We start from the raw sequence: 25,445 nt of genomic DNA, 5'->3' as shown, positions 1-25,445 counted from the left end.
GGCTCGACGACGGGTTCTGAGGGCGACGACGACGGAACATGTCTCCCGTCGCATGGGCCTCGCCGCCCGACGAGATTGGCTCATTCCACGCCATGATCGCCAGGGCGTCCGAATTGTTCAAGCTCTGCCCGGAGGAGCAGAAAAAGGAAGGTTTCCTCTATCAGCGCCGGGAGGCCAAGAGGAAGACTGTCATTGCGGTGCCTCTAATCGATGACATCTGGGAGGAGGGCCTGTCGGTTCTCAAGAACCCCTCCACGGCACCAGCCAAACAGGACCGGTACGAGAAGAGGTACCGGGTCCCCGAAACCGCTCCCCTGTGCCTCAGGGCACAGCCAACGCCAGACTCGTTAGTCTCGGCGGCGGCGAAGAAGAAAGCGGCGGGGTCAGGAGCCTCGACGTCGAATTCCCCGCCGGACGGCGAGGGAAAGAAGTTGGACGCCATGGGGATGCGGGTCTTTTCGTCGGCGGTCGGCGACGACGATCAAATTGGCCAACGCCCCGGTGATCGTGGCCCGTTACGACAGGGAGCTCTGGTTTAAGCTGGCCCCCATATTGGACTTCCTACCGGACGACAAGAGGTCAGAGGCCCTGGAAATACTTCAAGAAGGCGAGGTGGCGTCGGACCACGCCATAACGGTGGCAACCGATATTGCCGATACCGGGTTCCGCCAGCTGGGCAACAGTGTTTGCCTATGACGACGGGGTTGGCTCCGGGCGACCGACTTCCATCAGGACGTCCAGACCAGGGTGTTGGACATGCCGTTCGACGGCAGCAACTTGTTCGGGAAGGCGGTGGACAAATCCCTCCAAGCCATAAAGACGGACACGGAGACGGCCCGCGCCCTAGGAGCCCTTCAGCAACGACGGCCCTTTCGGAGCTCCGGAGGCAGACAGGGTGCCTCCAAGGGATCCAGCGGTGGCTCGTCGTCCTACCAACAGGCGGCACGCTCCTCGTCTCAGGAGGCCTACAGGGGTCGCGGCAAGCAGGGAGCACCTCGCCGCCGTCGGCAAGGTGGCCAGGGTGGCAAGGCCACCACCTCCAAGCAGGACTGAACCGGCCGTGGCCTCGGGCCCCCACCGAAGCACCCCGGTGGGAGGCCGGCTGACGAAGTTCTTCGGTGTGTGGAAGTCCATCTCCACCGACCGTTGGGTGCTGGATACCCTGGCAAGAGGACACTCTATCGAATTCCTGAAGAAGTGTCCTCACGTTCCACCTGTGGCCAGGAAGGAAAACCACGTCCCGCAACTGCAGTTGGAAGTACGGGCGATGCTCAGGAAAGGCGCCATCGAGCTTGTCCCGAAGAGGCTCCGGGGTGTACTCAAGGTACTTCCTCGTCAGGAAGAAGACGGGCGGCTGGCGCCCCATCCTGGACCTTCGTCGTTTGAACAAATACATCAGGTCACAAAAGTTCAGGATGGTCACCCTCCAGCACGTGCTGGGACAGCTGGAGGAAGGCGACTTTCTATCGTCGTTGGACATGGAGGATGCTTACTTCCACGTTCCCATCCTCAAAAGTCACTAAAAGTTCCTCAGGTTCGTCGTCCAGGGACGCCACTACCAATTCAGAGCACTGCCGTTAGGATTGAAGTCGGCCCCCATGGTCTTTACCAAGTGCCTAGCACCTGTGGCGGCGCGGCTGCGCCTGCAGGGGATTCACGTCTACCCCTACCTGGACGACTGGCTCATCTGCTCAAGGACGAGGGAACTCGCCGTCGAACACACTGCGAGGACCGCCCAACTACTCACAGACCTGGGATTCGCCATAAATTACATAAAAGTCCCACCTGGTGCCGTCGCAGGTGGCCCTGTTTCTGGGAGCGAAGCTCCATACAGTGAGGCGCCTGGCAGCACCGTCGGAAGAACGGACGAAGACCATTCTAGGCAAAGTGCAGCGTCTGCTAGCCACGGACGTGGCCAGGGTGAGGTCCATCAAGTCCCTCCTGGGGATGATGTCCTCTTGCATCTACCTGGTGCGCCTCTGCAGACTATGGATGCGCCCTCTTCAAGAATTTCTCGACGCCCTTTGGATGCAGGCGACGGGCACCTTCGAAGACAGGGTCCCCCTCAACGAGGTGTTCCGGCGGGCGATTTTGTGGTGGGGCGTTCGAGCGCACCTCACGGCGGGCAAGGACTTTCAGACGCCGGCGTACCAGGAGACGGTGACGACGGACACCACCCTGGAAGGCTGGGGCGCCCACACCGGAGATCTCCGCGCAAGAGGCCTCTGGCTCCCGGAGGAGAGGCTCCTGTACATCAAAGTCCTGGAACTCCGAGCCGTGTTCTGGGCTCTCAAATCGTTCCTCCCGTCGCTCAAGGGCAAGGTGGTGCGGATCTTCACGGACAACACCACGACAATGTTTTACATACGGAAGCAGGGAGGCACCAGATCCCCAGCCCTATCCAAGGAGGCACAGGATCTGTGGCACTGGGCGGTCGCCCAGGGGATGTTCCTGGTTCCCTTCCACCTGGCAGGAGAAAGAAACACCATCGCCGACTCGCTCAGCAGGGAGATGCACGCGTGTCACGAGTGGGAACTGTGCCAGGATCAGGTGGATCAACTCTTCCGACGATGGGGCAAACCTCAAATCGACCTGTTCGCAACAGCGACGAACTCGAAGTGCAAGAGGTTCGCCAGCAGGTTTCCCCAGCCGAGAAGCATGGGCGATGCGTTCTCGTGCCCCTGGGATGGCCTATACCTGTATGCGTTCCCTCCGTTGCTGCTTCGACTCATCAACCAGCTCAAGAGGTCCCGGTGCAGGATGATCCTCGACGCACCGGCGTGGCCGAGGCAGATCTGGTTCCTGGACCTTCTGGACTTGTCAACGTCCCCTCCCATCAAGCTGTCGGCGGACGCGGACCTTCTCTCCAGAGAAGGAGGCGCCATCTTCTACCACGACCCGGCGTCGCTGAACCTGCAGGCTTGGCTCCTGCAGCACTAGAGTTTGGAGGCTACGATATACCGGCCGATTGCAGAGAGGTTCTTGCAAAGGCCAGGGCGTCCTCGACTCTCAAATGCTACGGTCATAAGTGGAAGAGGTTCTCTATCTGGTGCCGAGCACAGAAGATCAACCCCCTACGGATTACGGCCCCTCAAGTGCTGCCGTACCTGCTATCGCTGGCAAAGGCTGGGCTAGCCCATGCCTCCATTAAGATTCATCTGGCGGTGATCTCCAGATATACCAGAACCACAGGACGGACGTCGCTGTAGTCCCATCGACTGGTAAACGAGTTTATGAAAGGACTGTTCTGGTCGTTCCCGCCGGTGAAGGCCCCGGCGTGGGAACTTAACGTGGTGCTGACCAGGCTCATGGGGCCCCCATTCGACCCGATGCACTCTGCACCGATGAAGTTTGTGTCGTGGAAGACTGCATTCCTGGTGGCCATTACCTCCGCACGACGAGTGGGAGAGATCCAGGCCCTAACCTGCAAAGCACCGTACTTGACTTTTCATGCCTCGAGGGTGGTGCTTAGGACGCACCCCTCCTTTATGCCCAAGGTGCCGTCGGACTTCCATCTTAACAAGCCCCTGGTGTTACCTGTTTTCTTCCAGTCTCCTTCGTCGCCGGCCGAGAGGACTTTGCACTCGCTGGATGTGGCTAGAGCGCTGAAGTTCTACGTGGACCGCACGAAGAGTTTTCGGAGGACATCACAGCTATTCGTGAACTTTGGACCTGTGAATCAAGGGAAGGCTCTCTCGAAGTCTTCTATTTCCAGATGGCTCTCCGGCTGCATCATGCACTGCCACCGGTTGGCTAACCGACCGCTGCCAGGCAGTCCGAGAGCCCATTCGACCAGAGCGATCGCTGCTACTACGGCGTTCTTATCTGGTGTGCCCCTGCTGGACATCTGCAGGGCTGCTACGTGGAGGTCGACGCACACCTTCACGAGATTCTACTGCGTCGATCGGGATTCCAGGGAGGAGTCCAGGGTCGGCCAAGCAGTGCTGCGCAACCTGTTCGCTTAAGGTGATCCTGGTGAGGAGGTAAGAGATGCTTAATGTTGAGTTTTTGTATTGCTTAATGTTGAGCCTTTTGCCACCTCCTGTGGTTGTGCATGTGTGTACTGCTATGTATTCTTATATTCATGAGTATGCTGAATCCATGCCAGACCCCATGCTGGAGAAGGAACAAGTTACTTACCTGTAACTGTTGTTCTCCAGCATGGGTCTCGCATGGATTCACATGCAAACCCTCCCGCCTACCCCTCTGCGGCTCTTCACTTGGTCATACTGCCACTTCACGTGCTCCAAATCTGAAGATGGCTGCCAGAGGCGGGGCTTAGGGAGAGGGCAGTCATTGGCTGTGGTCAGTATGACGCAGAGATCAGTGATTGGTTACTACTACAAAAGACAGATCAGAACCAAAACTGATACTGATTTTTTCTTTACCGAGGATTCCCAGCCTGACGACGGGGAATATTCATGAGCATTTGAATCCATGCCAGACCCATGCTGGAGAACAACAGTTACAGGTAAGTAACTTGTTCCTTACTCTTACGTCCCGTCCCCTTTCCTCCATACTTATGGGACATTCCTCCATCCTGTGGGACGGGACCGGAGCACTTTGTAAAAAACATCCAAACATTAAGCAATTTTTTTTTTAGTCCTTCCTCTCTTTCTGCCCGGGGCCCGGCACAAGGCTGTAACCCCGCCCATCTCATCTCCACCCTGCGCATCCCCCATCAGTCCTTTTCTCTGCTCGTTCGGGACTGGACGCACTTGCATCTGCGGAAGATTTTCTTGCCTTTTTTCCTCTCTGGCTCTCGCTAGCGATCGTGTACTAGTCGGTCTGTCATTAAAACTAGACTTTCCAGATTGTTCATAGTGTCACCGGCGCTTCGGTAGGGTGGGCCCCCATCCTCTTTGTCTCGAGTGTTTGGGTCCAGACCACCGTTGGGACTCCTGTTTTTACTGTGATTCCCTTTCGTTCCGGGCACTTCAACGTCGGTTGGAGCGCGGGGAGGAGGTGTTTCGACGTACTCCTCCTTTGCATTTTCAAGCTTTTATCGACGAAAAGAAAAAATGCCTGGTAAATTCTTTACTTTTTAGAGCACCCCGGCCAGGAAATACCTTTCTGGGCTCTTTCCGAGCCACGCGGAGCGTTAGCCACTCTGTCACCGGGGATTGCCCCGAGGTGCCTTCTAGGCCTAATGATTGTACCAGAGTTTTCTCCGAGGGTCTCTGTAAGGGGCCTGTCGATACCAGAGTACACTCCGAGGCCCCTCCTGTGGGGGCTGCTTGTAGACCCAGTTCTATTGAGTCTTGGGGTACCGGAGCTGGCTCTGAGGCCTCTTTATTGGCTTCCCTCAAAAATACCGTGGTGCGCCCAAGGCCTTGGTTGGGCTTGGTGTTACCGAACGGATGTTCGAGGCCCGCGTTTGTAAGGCTGCTACCGAACCTGGGTCCGAGGTCCCTCGTACAGAGGCTAAAGTTAGCGACATTTCTGAGAGGCCTGGCAAAGCCTTATCGGTGAAAGTTGTTTCTCACCGTTCCCGCTCTTGTGGCGATGCCAGAACTGTTGAGGGGGCAAAGAAGGAAAGTTCTTCCTTTACCGGCAGTTCCGAGGTCCTTCCTGAGAAGACTAATTTGGCTATTGGTATGTCGCAGAAACATTCCAGGCCTCATAGTACCGGCTCGGCCGAGGTTCCTTACGTAAAGGCTAAAGTTAAGATCCGTGATCCATTGACGGGGACCTCTGCCTCACTTCCTCACGTGCCACAGTTCCCCTCGGGTGATGGCAAAATGGCAGCCGTTCCCGCCACGACCACAGTGGCCGTTTTGGGTGCTTCCCCTACAACTACGCTATCGGCCTCAAGGACAGGGCTTGGTTCTGTGGGTGAACATAAAATTCCTTGTGCGCATCCGTTTTGCCCAGTTTACGACTGGAACGCTCGGATGCCCCTTCCGCAGTGTGTTTTGTTGCCTGTCGGGTCGGCACCTTTGATTTTTGTGGACACTTCGGGGATGGGCCTGTGTGGCGGGCCTGTGTGGCAACCCTCCCCTTTGCGTCCCTGGAATTATCCCTCTATCCTCCTCATGGGAGGCCTCCTCCGGTAGCTCCAAAACCGTCTCCGGAGGAAGATTTTTTTCGGCAAATTTCAGACGCTCATGCGTCCCAACCTCATGAGGGAATATTTCAAGGATCTTCTTAGGGAGATATGCCCACCTGCGCCTCTGGCTCCACCCGCTCCTCTGGTGGCTCCCCTGGCGCCGCCCTTGCTTACGGTGCCTCCTCCGACCCTTCCGCCATTGCCCCCATTGGCCCCTGTGGACAAGGCAGTGCCTGACACGGTTCAGCAGGATCCTGACCTGTCGGACGAGGCGTAGGGCGATCAGGACAACGAGGACCTGCTCTGCTCTATTAGAGCTTTTCATGACCGGGTACTGGACATGATGTGCTTTTTGGATGTTCCGGTGCCCGAGACACCTACCTCGCAGGAGGGTGTGCTTTCTGGGGCGTTCACCCGGTCTCCTTTGGAGAGTACCAGCCTGTTCTTGCAGAAGGTCCCGCTGTTTTGGCCGAGGTTTGTCCGGTCTGGGAAAAGCCACACTCTAGACTTTTCATCAATAAGAAAATTGACGCGCAATACAGGCTGCATTCTTCGGAAGAGGTGTCCTGTCGTCTTGTCTGCTCCCCTCCTCCACAGTGGTGGCTGCAGCCACTTTACAGTCCAGACCTGCAGCATCCTCTTTAACGACGGTTACTCAGGTTCTGGGGAAGGAGGACAAGCACCTAGACTCCCTTGGGAGGAAGATTTTCGCTAACTCGGTCTTGCAGCTCCGGCAGGCCAATGCAGAACTGGTGTTAGCGGGGGCGAATATGAGGATGTGGAAAGGTCTGTCGGAGTTCATTCCGGGCGAGAAGCTGGAAGACTTTAAGGCGGATTGTCTGATGTCGGGGTCTTGGCCCAGGATCTGCTAGAGGCTGCGGCTCATCACGTAGACACTTCGGCTCAGGGCCTTATGCTGGGAGTTGATACCTCCCGACAGGCGTGGTTACATGCCACCAAATTCTCAAAGGAGGTGCAGGACAAGGTGTTGGACCTTCCGTTTGATGGTAAGGAGCTTTTCCATTCTACAACGGATGTGGAGCTGACCAAAACGAAGGACAGCACCCAGACAGCTAAGTCCTTTTCCCTCCTGGTTAAAACTTCTTTTTATGACCCAGAGACCGCTGTTGCAAAGCCAGCCCTCTTCTGGGTTTAGAGGATTTCTAGACCGGAAATCTCATTGAGTGGATACCCCTTTGGGTAATAACCGCTGGAGGCAGCAACAGACTAGGTTTTTCTCCCACTCCTCAGCCTCCTCCTCAGGTTCAGGTGCTAACACCACTGAAAAGCCTGCAAAATGAGGGTTCTCCACGCTCGCACGAGACCCCGGTGGGAGGACGCATTGCGTCTCATTGGGAGGCGTGGCAGACCATCACTGAGGACAGTTGGGTCTTGTTGGTCGCTCGCTCGGGCGGGCTTCCGCTTACCCTTACCGCCTACCCCACCCTTCAACCCTCCTTTCCAGCAGTCGGGGTTGTCCTCCCTTAAAGCCGAGATTCAGAAACTTCTGGATCTCAGAGCTGTGGAACCCATTCCCCTTGGGGAACGAGGGGAGGGCTTCTACTCCCGGCTGTTTACGTGCCCAAACCCAACCAGGCTGGCCTGCGCACCATCCTCGACCTTTCCCAGTTCAATCTTTTCCTATCCCAAGAGAAATTCAAGATGATCACGCCCGGCCAGATACGGTCTACCTTGCAGATGGGTGATTGGCTCAGCGTGGTGGACCTTCAGGATGCGTACATGCATATTCTGATTTGGAATCCACACAGGAGATATCTCTGCTTCTCTGTGGGAGAGGAGCAATTCCAGTTTCGAGTGCTTCCTTTTGGCCTCAGCTCGGCGCCGCGCGTCTTCACGAAGAAGACCGTGATCACGGCCGATCTTCGTCTGCAGGGTATCCATGTGTATTCGTATTTGGACGACTGGCTCTTACGCAGCCCTTGCCCTTTGAAAGCCGCCTGCAATCTTCAGTCTCTCCTCCAGCTCCTGTTCTACCTTGGTCTGTCGGTAATCTTCCATGACAGTCTCCCAGAACTTGATTTTCCTGGGTTTTTGCTGGAACACGGTCGACTGCAGAGTGTACCTGACCGGGGACAGGATGGCGGATCTGTTGGCCTTGTGTCAGATGTTTGCGCTGTCGGAGAGCATGTCGCCTGGTGGTTCCAGAGGCTCTTCCTCTTGCCCATCTCAAAATGAGGCGGACTCAGATGGCTCTTCGGAGTTCTTGGCTTCAGGCTGTGGGTCCGGACTCCAAATTGATAGCGATTCCAGCTTTCATGAGAGCAGACCTGGACTGGTGGTCGTCTCTCAGCAACCTGTCGGACTGGGTTGCAGGACCCAGCCCCGATGGTAACTGTCATGACGGACTCCGCCCTTCTGGGGTGGGGTGCGACGTTGGATCTTCTTCAGGTTTCGGATCTTTGGTCGCCTCAGGACAAGCTCCTTCACATAAATCTGGAGCTTCTGGCGATTTTCCTAGCGCTGAAGGCGTTCAGACCGATCATTGCCAACAAAGTGGTCCGTATCCGCACGGACGATGTGGTGTCAATGTATTAAATCAACAAGCAACGGGGAAACCAAGTCTCTTCCCCCTCTCACCCCTGCACCCCTCGTGGACCTGTCCATCCAGATTTGGGAGTGGGCGGTTCTTCATGGTGTCTGGCTACTTGCAGTACACATGCCGGGCCAGCTGAATGTCACGACAGATGCCCTCAGCCATCGGACGATGGTCCGCTACGAGTGGGAGTTGAAGGCGGAGGTCCTCTCATGGATTTTTCTGCGTTGGGGCACATCGGAAGTGGACCTCATCGCTACGACGGCAAACGAGAAGCTTCCTCTGTATGCCTCCAGAAGCGGGCTGGGAACCTCCTCTCTGGGGGGGATGCTCTTGAGGTTCCATGGCACAACATGAGGGCTTATGCCTTCCCACCCTCTGCCTCTAGTTCATCGGACGATTTTCAAATTGAGGAACTCGTGAACTGTTTTCTTCTACTCGTAGCCCCGTGGTGGCCGGCCAGGTTTTGGTTCTCAGAACTTCAACCAACACCTGCCGGTGTATCTGCCGATCAGGTTACCGGTGACCCCCGATCTTCTTCACCAGGGGGAACAGCAGCTGTGGCACCTCTCCCCACAATCGCTGAGCTTGGCGGCTTTGTGCCGGAGTTCAAGTCTTTAGAACAAACCCTGTCTGCGGATAACATGCGTATTATCCAGGCAGCCAGAAAACCATCGACTTTTTGGTCGCCGTTACTTCAGCAAAGCGCATGAGTGAGCTTCAGGCTTTGTCGGTGGAGAATCCCTTCTTGGTCTTTCACAAGGATAAAGTGGTCCTACGGACAAACGGACAAATCCTACTTTCCTGCCAAAGGTGGTCTCGGAGTTCCATCTGAACCAGTCAATCTCCCTGCCGGTCTTTTTTCCGAACCCCGCCTCGGAGGCAGAAAGGGTTCTGCATTGCCTCGATGTTAGCAGGGCTCTTAAGTTTTATCTGGACAGAACATCCGAGCTTAGGAGTTCTTCTCAACTGTTTGTGACCCTTGGTAATCCACAAGGTAAGCAGGCCTCTAAGGAAACTCTCTCGATGGATCGCTGCCTATATTACGGAGTCTTACACCGTTCAAGGGCTGAAGCCTCCTAAAGGTATTCATGCACACCTGGTGCGGGGTAAGGCAGCCGCGGTTGCCTTTCAGAAATATGTCCCCTTGGAGACCATCGCAAAGGCGGCTACTTGGGCCTCCCCAGCTGCTTTTTGTAAGCATTATTGTCTGGACATGAGCTCAAGATCTGATGCTCAGTTTGGTCAGGCTGTGCTGAAGAACCTTTTTCAGTAAGGGTTTTTTCAATCCACCCATAGTTCCTGTAAGGAGTGCTTGGGAATCTCCCATAAGTATGGAGGAAAGGGGACGGGATGTAGGAGTATAACCAGGTTACTCACCATAGTGACCACCTTACTCCTAGTCCATAGTCCCTTTCCTCCATACGCCCGCCCGCCATCCCCTCTAATAAGGTTCCTCTGTTATTGCTAAGGGGCCTCTGACCCGGCGATAGAAAAGGACTGATGGGCAATGCGTGTGGCAGAGCCGAGATGGGCGGGGTTACGGCCGTGTGCCGAGCCCCGTGCAGAAAGAGGAAGGACTAAAAATGTTTGCAACATTGTTGGATGCTTTTTACAAAGTGCTCCGGTCCCATCCCACAGGACGGAGGAATGTCCCATAAGTATGGAGGAAAGGGGACTATGGACTACGAGTAAGGTGGTTACTACGGTGAGTAACCTGGTTAATCGCTGAAGGCCTTCCTGCCATCTGTACTGGTAAAGAATGTCCTGATCATAACGGACAATACAGTGGTCAGGTACTACCTCAACAAAAGAGGTGGTGTAGGGTCACTACTGCTGTGCAGAAAGGCAATGCAGCTCTGGTTCTGGGCATTACAAGAAGGAATCTCTCTATCAGCAGTTACCTAGGCGGAGATCAGAACACAAAGGCGGGCGCACTGAGCAGGCAGAGCAGAGTCTCCCACGAGTGGGAACTAGATCCGGAAGTACTCCAAGAGATCTTCGCCCTTTGGGGAACCCCTCAAGTGGATTTGTTTGTGACCGGTGCCAACCGGAAGTGTGAACTGTACTGCACAAGTGAATTTCCCCCAAGAGGAGATCTACGAGACGCATTTGTGGTGGACTGGGAATTTCCACTTCTTTACGCGTTTCTTCCAATCCCTGTAATTCCTCACGTAATAAGGTTTAGAAGGTTCAGGAAATGAGACGCACAGAGAGAGAGAGAGAGAGAGAGAGAGATCTATATCTAAATCTCTCTCTCGATCTCCATCCGGATATCGGGACTCTTAGCCTTCTCACATGGATTCTGAGAGGTTGAGATACAAGGATTGGGACGACGTAATGGAGGTGTTGCGTTCGGCCAGAAGACCATCAACCAAATCTTTATGCCGTTGGAATAAGTTCTGCAGCTGGTGTAGCGAAAAGAATGTTGACCCTTTCTCATGCAATAAACTAATGATGTTATCTTTTCTTGTACACTTACCAAATTTGGGACTCCAGATTGGAACAATCAAAGGATATCTAGCAGCGCTATCCATCTTCAAGCGCACTGCATTTTAAGATTCCTCTTGTAATCCGATTCTTAAAAGGATTAACTAATGTTTATCCTCTGACTCCTTTCCAAGTCCCACTGTGGGATCTTAATTTGGTTTTACACCATCTAATGGGTGCTTCTTTTGAGCCTCTTCACTCTTGCCCGTTACGACTTCTCACCTTGAAAACAGTTTTCTTAGTGGCTATAACATCTGCCCGAAAGGTGAGTGAGCTATAGGCTTTATCCTGCAAGCCTCCTCATACTGTTTTTCACAAAGACGAAGTGGTATTGAAAGCGAGGCCTACATGTCTTCCTAAGGTTGTTTCTGAATTTCACATCGCTCAGAAAATAACCTTACCGTCCTTTTATCCTCCACCACACCCGGGAAAAGAGGAAGAAAGGCTTCACAGACTCAACCCTAAGCACGCACTGAGTTTCTACATTACCAGATTAGCAAGACTGACACAGAATGATCAGTGGTTTGTGGGCTATACAGGTCGTAAATTGGGTCTAGCCATATCCAAACAAAACATCTCTAGATGGATTATTTTAGCAATTTCAGAGCGTTACAAACTGGCTGGTAAAGACCCCCCAGACCTATTGATAGTTGGCACATCACAGAGATAAAAAAAACTAGATGATCAATACCAAAGCTTTAAAATCAATAACCACAACATCCTGGTATCTGATCACATAAAAACACTTGGAATGTTTTCATTTAAGAGGCATGCATCATACTTAAAATCTACGTGTGCTTTTTATTCCAATGTATTATGGCATATCCGCCCATTTCTATCCAAGCCCAACCTTGCTGTAATTGCTGGTGCTATAATAAATTCCAAATTGGACTATTGTAATAGTCTACTAATGGGCACTTCGAAATCCACTATAACCAAAATGCAAACCATTCAGAATGGAGCAGTCAGGGCTGTCAATGGGCTCAGCCCATGCTCCAAGATCTCAGCAGCAAGGAGGAAGCTACACTGGCTTCCCATTGAACAAAGAATGAAATTCAAAGGCACAGTTTTGGTGTTCAAATGCCGAGCTGGTACGGCGCCAAACTATCTTATTGACAAAATAAAGAAGCCCCCATCAGAAGAAATGTACGATCTAATGAGAACTCTAATTTGCACCAACCCGACAACTTTTAAAAAAGATTGGTAGCACCAATTTCAATTTCTGGGCCCCCATGGTTTGGAACTCTCTTCCACTTTCCATAAAATATTCTGGAGCCATGAAGGAACAGTGTAACTAATGACCAATTCTCGGCTTGCCTTTCGTGGATAACTAGCCTTCAGCCTCTTTTGCTTTTCTCGTATTAATGTCTGTCTGTCTTTTGTGAGCGCTCCGAGGCCTATGGGCGAATGGCGCTGTATAAAAATGTATATAGATAGACCATCTAAGGGCTCACTCCACTAGGGGTATGGCAACTTTGTCTGCTTTGCAGAGGGGAGTTCCTTTAATGGATATTTGTGAAATACCTTTATGAAATACTACAGCCTGGATTCCTCCACTAGTCAACAGTCTGTTTTTGGAAAGGCAGTACTGAACTCTGTGCATTCTTGATCACACCAATTTCACTCCCTCCTCCGAATAAGGTAACTGCTTTGGGAGTGTATAAAAGATGAGGAATACGTGGGAGGACCCAATCCATCCGTAAGTTACTTACCCATGGTAACATTCTTTCGACTGGATTTTCCTCCCACGTAACAGGCCATTCGTGCTGCCTGTACCCCAATCATTCCGTGGAGAACTGTGACGTTTGCCGGGGGTTCTCCCAGAAGACGCTTAAGGCGGTTGATACAGGATGCCTTGTGCAGCAAATTGGATAAAATCAAATAGTCTGTTGAAGGAAAAACACTGCTTATGAATATAAAGAACCCTGAAGTCTCTTCTCACGTGTCTTCTGAGGGATGCTAAGCCTCAGACATTTTGTTTTTCACCTATCTCAGAGGTTGAATTAGCTAAAACTATTGCACAACTCAACGCCACAATCTGCAAATGGGTCCCTTGCTCTGCAGTGATTATTAAGGAATGCTCCCCTCTACTTCTCACAGCTATCACAAAATTTGTGAATGCCTCTTTTGAGCAAAATCATGTACCCAACAATATCAAATCTGTGTGGATTACCCCACTATTGATAAAGCCTAACCTCTGTCCCATGACTCCCACTATTTATAGACCCTTTACCAACACCCATTTTTTGTTGAAGATTCTGGACAGATTGGCGTATAACCAAATCTCTCAGCCCCTCAATAACTTCCAGATTCTTCACAAATTTCAGTCAGGTTTTCGGCAGGCCCACGGGACTGAGGCGGCCCTAGTATCCTTAAAGTCAGAGCTGCTCCAAATAATGGATGGAGGCCAAATAGCCCTATTGCTGATCTTGGATCTTTCAGCTGCGTTTGACCTGATCGATCATAAATATCTTGTCCACCATGTTAAAGCAGGACACCTATTTTTCAGCCGAAGCTGCCCAATGGATGAATTCATTCTTAAATGCAAGACAGATAAGAGTAGCACAAGATGCTGCAGAAGCTAAACCCATTCCATTGCTATTCGGAGTCGCACACGGAGCTTGTTTATCCCCTTGTTTTTATAATATCTTTATGATTACGTTCTTTCATATGCTGTAACAAGAAGGGATTGTCTTTGTATACTATGCCGATGACACCCAATGTGTCGTCCCCATCACAGGTTCACATAAGGAAGATTTAACAACAATAGGGCTTATCAAGCCATTCAAAGACGGATGGTTATGAATGGCATGGCTTTGATTAGCGCAAACACTGAGCTTTTGCTGGTTGGGACTGACACAAGGCTGGCCAAACTTGATGCATTATATGAAGATTTTAGTATAGATAACTATACAATTGAGGTCCTGACGATAGTTAAGACCTTAGGAATCCTTTGGACAAGAATCTGACCATATAGACTTAGGTCAATAGCCTTGTCTCAGCTTCATATTTTATCAAATTGCTTAGGCATCTTCGCCCACTCATTTCTGAGAAATATGCTGATACCTTAGCCAGAGCCATCATTGGCTCTAAATTGGATTATGGCTGATGCCTCTTTGTAGGCATTGCACAAACGGACCTCCACCGCCTCCAGGTTCTTCAGAACAGATTGGTGAAAGAACATGGGCGTAGGGCTCGATCTCTGATGCAAGAAGAAGACTTAATTGGTTGCCAGTGCAGGCAAGACTTCACTTCAGGATGATTCTCATCACCCACAAATGCCTGAAAGGTCAAATGCCTTTATACTTAATGGAAGCAATAAAAATGAAACATATTAGATCCGTAAGATCTAATAATACAAATGTTTTAAATATTCCTCGATGCAAGTTAGCCAAAACATGAAATGGAGCATTTAATGTTGCAGCCTGGAATGCCCTGCTGCCAGATATCAGAATGATCAAATCCACCTTTACTTTTCTACTAATTTATTCTGCTTACTCACACAATCACGTGTGGCTAGTCCACTATCCCCTCAGGTCCCATAGGTTGTTTCTCTCTATCATGTTTGTTTTCTGTCTTTGCCCTTAAGCCTTTGAGTACCGGGTCGCGCAATACAAATTCATAAATCTAAACATTTGCTGGTTGAACGAAGGGGCCTGTCCGGCTTCGGAGGTGGGCTCGGCTTATTGGGGCAAGTCCTCTACTCCTTCGTCCCTTGAGGTCGCCTTCGCACCAGAGGGCACCGTCGGCAGAGCCAACGCCTAAGAAGCATCATGCAGCCTGTCCGGTGGCGTAGTTGGAAAAAGGCGGTGAGCCTTCCATGGCGCGGCCGGTGACAAAGAGCAAGGGGTCAGGCCCCCACTCTCAAAAGAAACCTGCACCGAGGGCTGATGCAGAAGAATAATTCGGGGTCCCGGGCAGAGAAATCGGCTGAACCATCGCACAAGTCCTCGGCTTCGGGGAAGGATAAATGGAGATCGCATTCGTTGTCCTCGCCGACGATAAAGTAGTTTTTGAAGGACCGACAACACTCCTCTTCAGGCCATGAGTCATCCAAACACCACTCCAGGCGGCCCTCTTTGCCAGCAAAATCCGTGCCAATGGCTGAGGTGTTATCACCGACGACCACTTTGATACCTGGGACCCGACGATCTTGCAAACACCGGCCCTGTTGGTAGGCTTGCTGACGGCCTCGTCGGCAGCCTTGCTGACTACCGCTATGTCGACGGTGGCGGCGACAGGAGTGAAACTGAAGAATTCGTCAGCGCAGCTGGTGGCCAATGTGGATCCGTCGTCTTCTGGTGAGGTGCCATAGCAGTCTGGCTCAACCTTTACGCCGATGCTCCCGATGGAGATTCTCCAGCAAGATCCCTCGACCTATGACTTTGACTCGAGTCAAGAGGAGGAGAAAGGTCATCCGTTTCTGGATCCTTCGGTGTTCGGCCTGCAGTGCCGTCCCCGTTAGGAGGCTTGGGTGCGGTCCCACCTCAATAGCCGCTGGTTAATCCGCACTCTGTGCTATTGATTCAGGTGTTTACAACACTGCAGTCGCTTCTAAGACAGTTGGATACCTGCCTCACGGTGCCTCAATCCCCTGTGGTTCCCTTGGGACGGGATTCGGGGCAGAACTTGCCAGCTCTTCGTCGTCAGAAGGAAGTTTCGGAAGCCCCTCGCCGTGGATGGTCTCTTCCAAGATGGTCCCCTCATGTACAGCCTCTGGTGCAGCCCTCCTCGTAGGGATCAGTAGGAAGGGGAACTAGTGGAGTCTGAACGGGATAGCGTTCCACAGGACACTCGTTCGATGGTCTTGTTGTCGCCCAGGTGGGCGTATACCTGGGATATTGATCCTGAGGTGGATGCTTAGAGTAGCCCGGCACAGCCTTCCCCACCAGATGTTGGTGCTTTTCATGCAATGATGGCAATGGCATTCCCTGAGTTTGGTCTCACTCCAGAAGAGGAGAGGAAATACTTTTTTTTTTTTTTTTTTTTTTTTTTGATCATATGGGGAAGAGGCAGAAGGCAGTCTTCTCTATCCCCATTTTGGAACTTGTGTGGCAGGAAGGGCTTCCCACTATGCGCTATCCATTCACGGAACCCACGGTCAAGGGCCTCTTTGAGAAGAAGTTTAAGGCACCAGAGTCAACGCCAAAGTGCCTAACTTCGCTGCCCACTCCGGCAGAAGCCCTGCAGTGGTTAACTCGCTCTGATAACATTGTGAGGGGTATGCCCCTGGTGGAACCCAATTTTCAATACACAATTGTGACAGATGCTTCCTATGTGGCATGGGGGGCTCACCTCGACTGGTTCCAGGTCCAAGGGCTGTGGTCCCTCAAGGAGGCTTTGTTGCACATCAACATTCTGGAGCTAAGGGCAGTACACTGGGCACTAAAGTCTTTTCTGCCCCTCATTCAGGGCTCTGTGGTACAGTTTCTGACCGACAACACCCCACTGTTGTATCTGCGCAAACAGGGAGGCATGCATTCACTTCCCCCGTCCAAGGAGGCTCAGGCGGTCTGGCACTGGGCCATAGTGCACAAGGTTCAGAGCTTTGCTTCCTACTTGCCAGGTGTTAAACACGCTCAGGCAGATGCTCTCAGCAGGGACTCCGTTCAGATGCACGAATGGCGGCTGAAGGACCACCAGGAGATGAGGATATTCAAGAAATGGGGAACTCCCCCTCTGGACTTATTCGCCAGCCCGGAAAACAAGCAATGCCGTCTCTTTGCCAGCAGGGTGGCTCATGCGGACTCTAGGGGGGACGTGGTCTCATTCCAGTGGGTGGGCCTGTTCGCATACGCGTTTCCTCGTTTTCCTCTGGTCAGAAAAACGATCCAGATGGTTCGCAGGGGTGGCCCCATTCTGGCCCAGACAGACCTGGTTCTCAGACCTTCACCTAGCAGTGGATGACCCGCTTAATTGGGGGTCAGAGCCGGATCTTCTGTCGCAGGACGAAGGAAAGGTGTGGCATCACGACCCAGGCTCCTTCGGTCTTGCAGCGTGGCTCCTGACCATTCTGAATTTTAACACCCAAGGATTCCTCAGGCATGTTGCTGCGTCCTGGCGGCCGCAAGGGCTCCGTCTACCAACGTGTCTTACGCCAGGAAGTGGAAGAGGTTCTGTTCCTGGTGCTCGCAGCAGCCGAACTTGCAGCCATTGCAGGTTTCGCCTCCACAACTCCTGCCTGATCTTCTGCTTTTGGCGAAGGGGATCTTGAGGAAATGTTTAATCAATCTGTCACTGAACAGAGACATAGAGTTGTGCTGCCTTGTGAACCTGGAGATGGCAGCCAAGTGGCCTTGATCTATGACGATGTCCCTTGGCTGCCATCTCCAGGTTCACGAGGCAGCGCAACTCTACGCCTCTGTTCAGTGACAAATTGATTAAACATTTCCTCAAGGGCCTTTTGAGGACATTTCCCCCGAAGAATATTTCTCCAGACTGGAGTCCCAGCTAGGTGCTCTCCACCCTCATGAAGCCACTGTTTGGGCCTATGTCAACGGCCCCTGTGCAGTTTCTCACGTGGAAGGTTGTTTTTCTGGTGGCCATTATATCCGCCAGGCGGGTTTCGGAACTACAGGCTCTGGTCATCGATCCGCCGTATCTGCGTTTCATGAGGGACAAGGTTCTCCCATCTACAAATCCTCACTTTATTCCTTTGATTCCGTCGGGAGTTTCACAAGAACACTAAGATGGCCTTACGCACCTTTTTTCCCAAAGCTACCACTCCGGCAGAGAAAGTGTTGCATTACTTGGATGTCAAGAGGGCTTTGAAGTTTTATCTGGACATGGCTCAGTACTTCAGGGCATCAAGACAACTGTGGCTTTCGGTCCCTCCAACAAGGTAAAGCCGATTTCAAAGCAAGGCCCCTCCCGTTGGGTGTCGTCTACATTTTCCCTCTGCCACGAGAAAGCAGCAGCGACGTCGGCGGCGCTGTAGGCAGGCATACCGCTCAGTGAGATTTGCTAAGCAGTAACATGGGCGGTGCCGCACACCTGCACTAGACACTACTGTCTGAGTCAGCAACGTGCTGAGGACTTGCAAGTGGGACGTCCGGTGCTGCAGCGCCTTTTCCAGTAAGGTAAGTCCTGCAGCTTCCAGGGTTTGGTTCTACTAATGTGTTCAGGGTTCAAAATTACTGTAAATGGATATTTTTCTGTTGATGGGTCATGTTGCCTGTGGCATTGGTCTTGTTTGCCTGTATGCATCTCCAGATTCTCTTACTGCTACATAGTCTATTTATTCACAGCATGTGAATCCATGAAAGATCCAATGCTCGAGAAGTGAGTAGTTGTTACCTGTAACTCCACATCTCCAGCTTCTCCCTCCACCACTCCCCCCTGTTCTTAGCATCTCGTCAAGCACTTGACGGTAGTCACAAGCCCAATATAACCGTTTTTTGTTGTTGCGATTTCCATGTGGACTCTCCCCAATCTTGTCTTGTGGCGCCTGGAACCACTTGTGTATAGGTGCCATACAAATGTACTATATATAAATGAAATAAAATGAATGAGGGCTACTAAAAACAAAAAAATAAATCACAAGGTAGCAATTTCAGCTTGCCTGTATTCCATTCCTCACTTCCCTTGGGCTCTGCCTCCTGGTTGCCAAATGACGCCCTCAGTCTGTGGTTTAAACTGTCCATTGCGCTGCTTTACTGGCTAGAGTGGTGAGTTTCTCTGTGGTATTAGAAAGCCGTTTCTAGGTGATCTGGTCCATGCATTACCAGATCTCATGGGCCTGGTGTGCTTCTGCTATAAGCTTTGGGGTTCTGGTGATACTCTGCCACAGCCGCTAACAGTACTTGCTGTTGAGGTGCCTTTTCCACATGAGCCTTCTAGCACCCTCCTAACCACCTGATCGTGTAATGCTCTTTTCAGTCCTCTATTCTCCACCTCTATGCCCCCACACTGATCAGTGCCCTTAACCTCCCCTCTTATCGCCTCTTCCTCCCTTCTCATCCTTCCTTTTTTTCCTCTTGGTGTTTATATGGGCCTGGTTTTCCTTTCTTCTTCCACTTGACTCCTGTGTGCCAGTCTGTTCCTTTTTAGTTGGTTCTGATCTTTCCTATACTTTACTCCTTCCTTTTATTTCCTGTCTTCCCATTCCTCTTCCCTTTCCAGATGTCTCCACTGTCCACCTTCTCCACTTATTGTCCCTCTTAAGGTATTTCCATTCTCCCCTTCCTCCTTCCACTTTCTCCTCCTCTCCTCCCTGCACCTCTGGTCTTCCACTTGCTCCCTCTCTTCTCATTGTTTGCTGTTCCTTTCTGCTACGTACGGCCACCATTTTTCTGCCTCCAGCACCCACACCTATTACCGAATGGACTCCAAAGGCTGGGAGTATTGAACCATGCATCGCTTTGGTGCTGCAGACTCCGAGCTTGGGATTAGCTATTTGATTTTGAAATGTCCTTCAAATCTTTCTTTTTGGTAAATCCCTTCCTGCCGTGGCTCTGAGGACCGAACCACAGTTGGTAGTCACATTTGATTCCATGCTGTTCTTCCATTCTCTTGATGTTCTCTCAAACTTGAGCAGAACCACCTCCGTAAGCAACTTAAGACCTTCCTTTTTGCTTCCGCTTTCTCTTCCTCTCCCCTTGTAGATGTACCTGACTGCTCTGCACACTGGTCACCTGGATACCCTCTGAACTCAGGTCCAGGCTCCTGCATATCCAGTTGTCCCTACACTGCCTCTGGGACCCCCACCCCAGCACTTAAGGGGTCTGTACCTACAACCCTACAGACCCTTCGCTCTACACTTAGGAGCCACCCGCTGGCTGCCCTTATTGAGTTACCTGCACTTCTCCACTTCTCTCCTCCCGCACTTGCACGATCTGATTGACACACAGCCTAGTAAGATTGTTGTGTTGTTCTCCCTTTGTTTCCCCTCCTTGTCTTTTTGCACCTAGAAACACTTGCGTACAGGCACGTTATAAATGGCATATCATATAATTGGCTGCTGCTGGTCTACTTCTCGATGCTGAAGAGCTCCTGACATGCAAGCGGTTTCTGTGCAAGCTCATGGGATAACACAGGGAAGTACGTGGCAGCAGGATGCTGCATTGGGCAATTTGGTTAAGGTTCTTACTGTTTTGGCTTTTGTGAGGAGATGTAAATGACCAACGCACCTTAATAATGAACTCTCGCTTCACGTTTCTGTCTGGGGCTTGAGGACTGAGACATGCCCTCAAAGCCGAGGGGTGGGGGAAATATGCACAAGAGACAGGGGTATAAGGAGTCCTGCAGACAAGGAAGGAAGTAAGGATATATGATATGGCATTTATAATGCACCTATACACAAGTGTTTCAAGGCGCAACGAGGCAAGGGAGGGGAAACCGAGGGAAGACTGAGACAATGATCCTACTAGGCCAGGTGACATTGAGATCGTGCAGGGGTTTGGTGGGAAGTCGAAAAGTGCAGGGGGAAAGGGTAGGGGACAGTGCATTAAATTGGATAACAGTAGAATAAATAAAGACAATAATAAGTGCGGCCAGCTGGTGGCAAGTGCAAGTAAGTGCAGACTTCTGGTGTTGTTGAATGCTAGTAGGGGCTGTAAGGATACAGAAACCGTCCCAGAGTGCATGGGTTGCCAGGGGGGGCAGTGCAAGTGTGCAACTGGCGGGGAGGGGATCTGGGCCCGAGATCCGAGGGTAGCCAGGTAACCAGTGCAGATTCAGATTCACTTTATAGAAATAACTGCAAATGGGCAACAAAAGCGGTGAACAGAAAGGGTCAGAACACAACCAAGACAAACTCGTTTGGTTGCCACTTGGGGTGTATACAGAATGCAGTAAGAGTTTCCCCAAGGGTCGGGTTATAACTCTAGCCTTCCGAGATGGCTGTGATTACAGTACACACTCTGAATGCACATGGAAAGGAGCAGCAGGAGTCGGCGTAGTTGCCTGGACCCTGAGGCATGAACGATTAAATAATACTCACAAGAATGAAGCCTGTAAGGGTCCAGCAGGAACAGAAACAGTGACTGTCTACTGAAACAAGAGCCAGCACATTGTTAACAATATGGCACAATGGACAAGACAGATTGCCTGCTGGAATTGCACAGGCACAAGTGAGGACAAGAACAGTAACAGAAATATCTAGGGAAAGAACAAGAAGTCAAAGTGAGCCACGTTGGGGGCAGAGAACAGGAAGAAGAGTATAAGCAAGAATACCAGAATCTAAGTGCCAGGATTCAGGAGACTGGAACTGCAGACTTGAAACGAATGCCTGGAATCCACTAACAGCAGACTGATGGACATGGAACAAGTAGTAAACTCGCTATTGAAACTCTGGATTATTATTATTTTTTTTATAGAAATGTACAGTTTGAACACAAAAATTCAAACTTGTTTCAAAAACAAGGGAAAAGAAAAGGACCAGCGCAGCTACTCCAAAATATTAAACATCTGCTTTCAAAATTATATCAAGATAATTTACAGTTGCACAGACAAGTTTTATATTGTTTCCAGAGCTAATCTTGGCCCACCAGCTCTCCATATCTTCGTCTATAGGGGCACATTTCCAAGATGTAGAGATGGTTGCTTGACGGTCTGAGTGCATTCAATTAGCAGATGTTTAGATGTTTCAATCGATTGTCCACAGAAGCGGCAGAGATTATCATGTAGCGATTTTATCCTTTCTTTAGAATTTCTTTGGTTTTTAGAGCATTTGCTCGAAACCTTAGAAATTGCTCTCGATGGTGACGAGACGACAGTTCAATAGGTAGCGCGCTGGTTCATATAGTTTCCTGTGATCGCCACCCATCAATTTTATTGATTTCAGCTTTTGTCTTGCTTCGATGTTTGCAATCCAAGCCCAATTATCAAATTTCTTTTTGGCATGCTGCGGGCGATTTAGAAGATCATGATTAGTTATGTCTGCTGCCGATAGAAAAGCCGATATTTTGTGGAACCATATGTTGAGCAAGCTTTGATTGTTTGTGGCCTGATCGTTGGCAAAGATTTTATATGCCGGCGCTGGTGATTTTAAAACCATTTTGCGCATTGTGGCAATCAAATTTCAAACCACTCTCATATACAATGAATTTGTAGCTAATTCATATCTCAGTATAGTTGTCGATGTTGAGTGTGAGGAGAGCCTCAGGGCTTTCCACCAGAAGCGACCTTCTAAAGTATGCCAAGATTGCTCACTTATGTTCCAACTAGCCTCGGCCCCAAAGGTTATAATTGGGATCACTTTTTGTTGATAGAATTTGAGGACAGGTTCTATTGAAAACTTTCCATAGTTTCTGTTAATTTTTGCACCTTGCAGAGCTAGCTTCTTCATTTTTGATGTTAATTCGTCGACCCATTGCTGTTCGTAGATGGAATTATTAAATTGTATCCCCAGGTATCTTATTGAGTCGACCGAAGCAATGTTGGAGTCAGTGATTTTCCACCTGAATGCTTTCTTTTTTGCTTCTTACGTTTCCAATTGAAACGATTTTTGTGTTAGAGGTGTTTATTGACAATTCCGAACCATATACGTTTGTAGACCTGTTAGCAGACGCTGGAGCCCAATTTGAGTTCTTTCCATCAGAACCAGATCTGCGTAGGTGATGCAGTTAATCGGAGTTTGATTTATCTTAGGTGAGAAGCAGGGAACTTGTGCTAGATAGTTTGGTAAATCGGCCAAGAATAGTTTGAATAGCTCCGCAGCTAAAGGGCATCCTTGTTTGACGCCTTTATGGGTTAGGATGGTGTTCGATAACACACCGCTGTTGTTTAGGCGGACTTTGATTGATGTGTGGTCGTGAAGGGCGATGATTGGCTCAAGAATGGATGTCGGACAGCACCATTTTGACAGTTTCGCCCATAATCGACTACGATTCACACCATCAAAGGCCTGTTTCATATCAATAAATGCAAGGTGTATCATTCCCTTTTTCTTTATCGTTTCCAGTTTTAGGATCGTCGGGATTAGTAGACTTGCATCCACTCCAACACCCTTCGCAAATCCAGTTTGTCGTATGTCGTTTATCTGTGCGGCTTCAGCCCACTTTGCGAGCTTGATACGCAAATTGGACCCAAAAATGTTTCCAATCGTATCTAGCAGGGCAATTGGGCGATAGTTATTCTGATCGTCCCAACTGCCCCGCTTATGAATTGGCACCACTCCATGATTCAGGCAATTTTTTGGTCAGGCTGATTTTCGTGAACCGTTTTCCAATGAAGTCTGCCCACTCACTTGGATGTTTTTTTAGATCCATGTTTGAAATCAGATCTGGTCCGGCTGCACGAGAGATCTTTAGGGCGTTAATGGCACGGACGATTTCATCGTGCTCCATCTGCACATCCCACTGAGTGACAGCGGTACCGATCGTTAATGAGACCTCAAATTCAGGTTTTTGAAAGACCAGGGAAAAATGCATGTCCCATACGTCGCCTGGTATGGTATTTATTAGATTTGGAGTACATTTAGGAAAGGTCCATATTCAGAATCTTCCAAATGTCACGTGTATACTTTGTCATGATAAGGCGTAACGTGTTCACTGTACTCTGGATTAGGATAACCAAGGCTGAACTATAGATTGGTAACACGGAATGGCAACTCTGGACTAGAATAACAAGGGCAGGACTGCTGACTGAAGACCAGGAAACCCAGGACTGTAATCTAAGAAGCTAAAGCCAGGTAACAAGTAACTGCAGGCGGGGAACAAGAGAATTGGTGGTGGAGAGCAAGGGGGTAAAGTCGGGGACTAGAGGAGTGCAGAGGGACAAGCCAGGGAACTGCAGGCAGTGTGTTCAGAGGGAGCAAAGCTGCAGATGGAGAACACAGGACCTCAGACAGCGAAGTATGGTGCAGGGTAGGGATAACGGGTGCAGAGGAGAGAGAACACTGGAACTGCAACAGGTTCTGGAAGTTGCAGCAAGCGGGTACTACAGAAATCCAAGTTTCACAGCATGAGGGTCTGGCAGCGAACTCCTTCCAAAAACCCTGTGCTCCTGCAGGCAGCTGCTTAAATACTGATCCACCCTGTGCTGAGGCAGGCTCGTTAGCAGCACTTGGACACCACAACCGAAGTTAATCCGAAACCTCCCTCTTTGAACCTGGGAAAGTAAAAGCAGGACTGTTCTGTAGGGCTTCTAGCGATTGTCCTTCTGAGACTGCTGCATAGAAATAGCCAGGTAATCAGAACAGCCAAAAGGTCCATTATAGGATATGTAGTTTGTGAAATAAAATGGGGGAAGTAACTTTAGGGAAAGTAAAGACAGAAATATGAATACGTATTGTCCGAGGCTGATTATATTGATTATATTGATAATTTTCGAGTTTTAATTGATCCACAATGGGTGCCATTTGGTGGTCCAGTGGTACAGACGTGAGTTTGCTCCATTTCAGCCCTCTATTCTTTTAAGGACACTGCAATTTCACCAGACTGGTGGGACGTTTTGCTTTGGGGATGGACTGTGAATCCTGATAGACCCCTCCTTTACCTTCTGTGGGACCTACATTGCATAACGGTTGCTGCCACCAAGCCCCATGATTTCCTCACATCATGCTGTTATTCCAACGTGCTTCTATTTCTCATTGCAAACTATTAATTTGTGGCACTCCAATTTAATGTTTTTGTTTGTTAGTACTTCAGAACATTACACATAATTGTTACAATGTGAGCACATAACGTATCATAAATTTCAATAACAAAACATTGTGAAAACTGCATAGTTTACTTTGATGCAATAACTGTTGATTTTCAAACGGATGTGCTTCCGAATTATTTCTGTAAAGCAACAGGATATTTATGTAGATTTCATTTTTATCACAGGCCCTGGATGTGGATCGCAGTGTACTTCATAAAATGAAAAAGTCTGTGAAGTCAATACATTCGTCTGGTCTGGGTAAGAACATATCCCTTTAATGTGTGTATTTTTGTTCATATGTAGTGCTTTCAAATAACCAGGGAGAACCTTATCCACTTTAGATTTATAAAGCAAATCGGGGTTATAGTAGTTCGTTTGTCACCTTTCTTTGCAAGAATGGACCCTGTTCTTATGTGCAAAGTGTTTTCATGATGATGGTAGCAGACATGTAAATTGTGTAATGACATCCGTGAAAGTGTTTATTTCAAGTGAGAAGAGGGTACAGGTGATCATCAGTAAATATTAAAAGTAGCTGTTACAGAAATGCATGCATTATTACATTGTTATGGGTGTCTTTATAGGATTTTTATGTTGAGCATGATAGGCAAGCATTCTCCTCAACCTGTCTGGATAAAACTGGGATTCAGGCTGCCACGCTTTATTCTTTCATAGATTTTTACTTTACAACAGCCTACCCAACAGATCTAGATTAGCTCCACCAAAACAGTTTAGCAACAGTATTTGAAGGAATGCCTTTTGCCATTGCTT

General features: G+C 50.0%; 1 protein-coding gene across 3 annotated transcripts in view; it reads left to right on the top strand.

The window, feature by feature from the left end:
• ASAP2 (ArfGAP with SH3 domain, ankyrin repeat and PH domain 2) overlaps window positions 1–25,445 on the top strand; it is a 2,176,645-nt gene that overhangs the window by 173,552 nt on the left and 1,977,648 nt on the right. For all 3 annotated transcript variants that reach the window (XM_069606005.1, XM_069606004.1, XM_069606003.1), the window contains exon 2: window positions 24,863–24,935. In XM_069606005.1, coding sequence (XP_069462106.1) covers window positions 24,863–24,935 — 73 coding nt within the window. The remainder of the gene's footprint in view (window positions 1–24,862; window positions 24,936–25,445) is intronic.

Source organism: Ambystoma mexicanum, chromosome 4p (genome assembly GCF_040938575.1).
Source record: "Ambystoma mexicanum isolate Mex_15411 chromosome 4p, UKY_AmexF1_1, whole genome shotgun sequence".
Classification (NCBI taxonomy): domain Eukaryota; kingdom Metazoa; phylum Chordata; class Amphibia; order Caudata; family Ambystomatidae; genus Ambystoma; species Ambystoma mexicanum.
The sequence above is the reverse complement of the archived record's forward strand: the minus strand, read 5'-3'. Positions and strand labels throughout refer to the sequence as shown.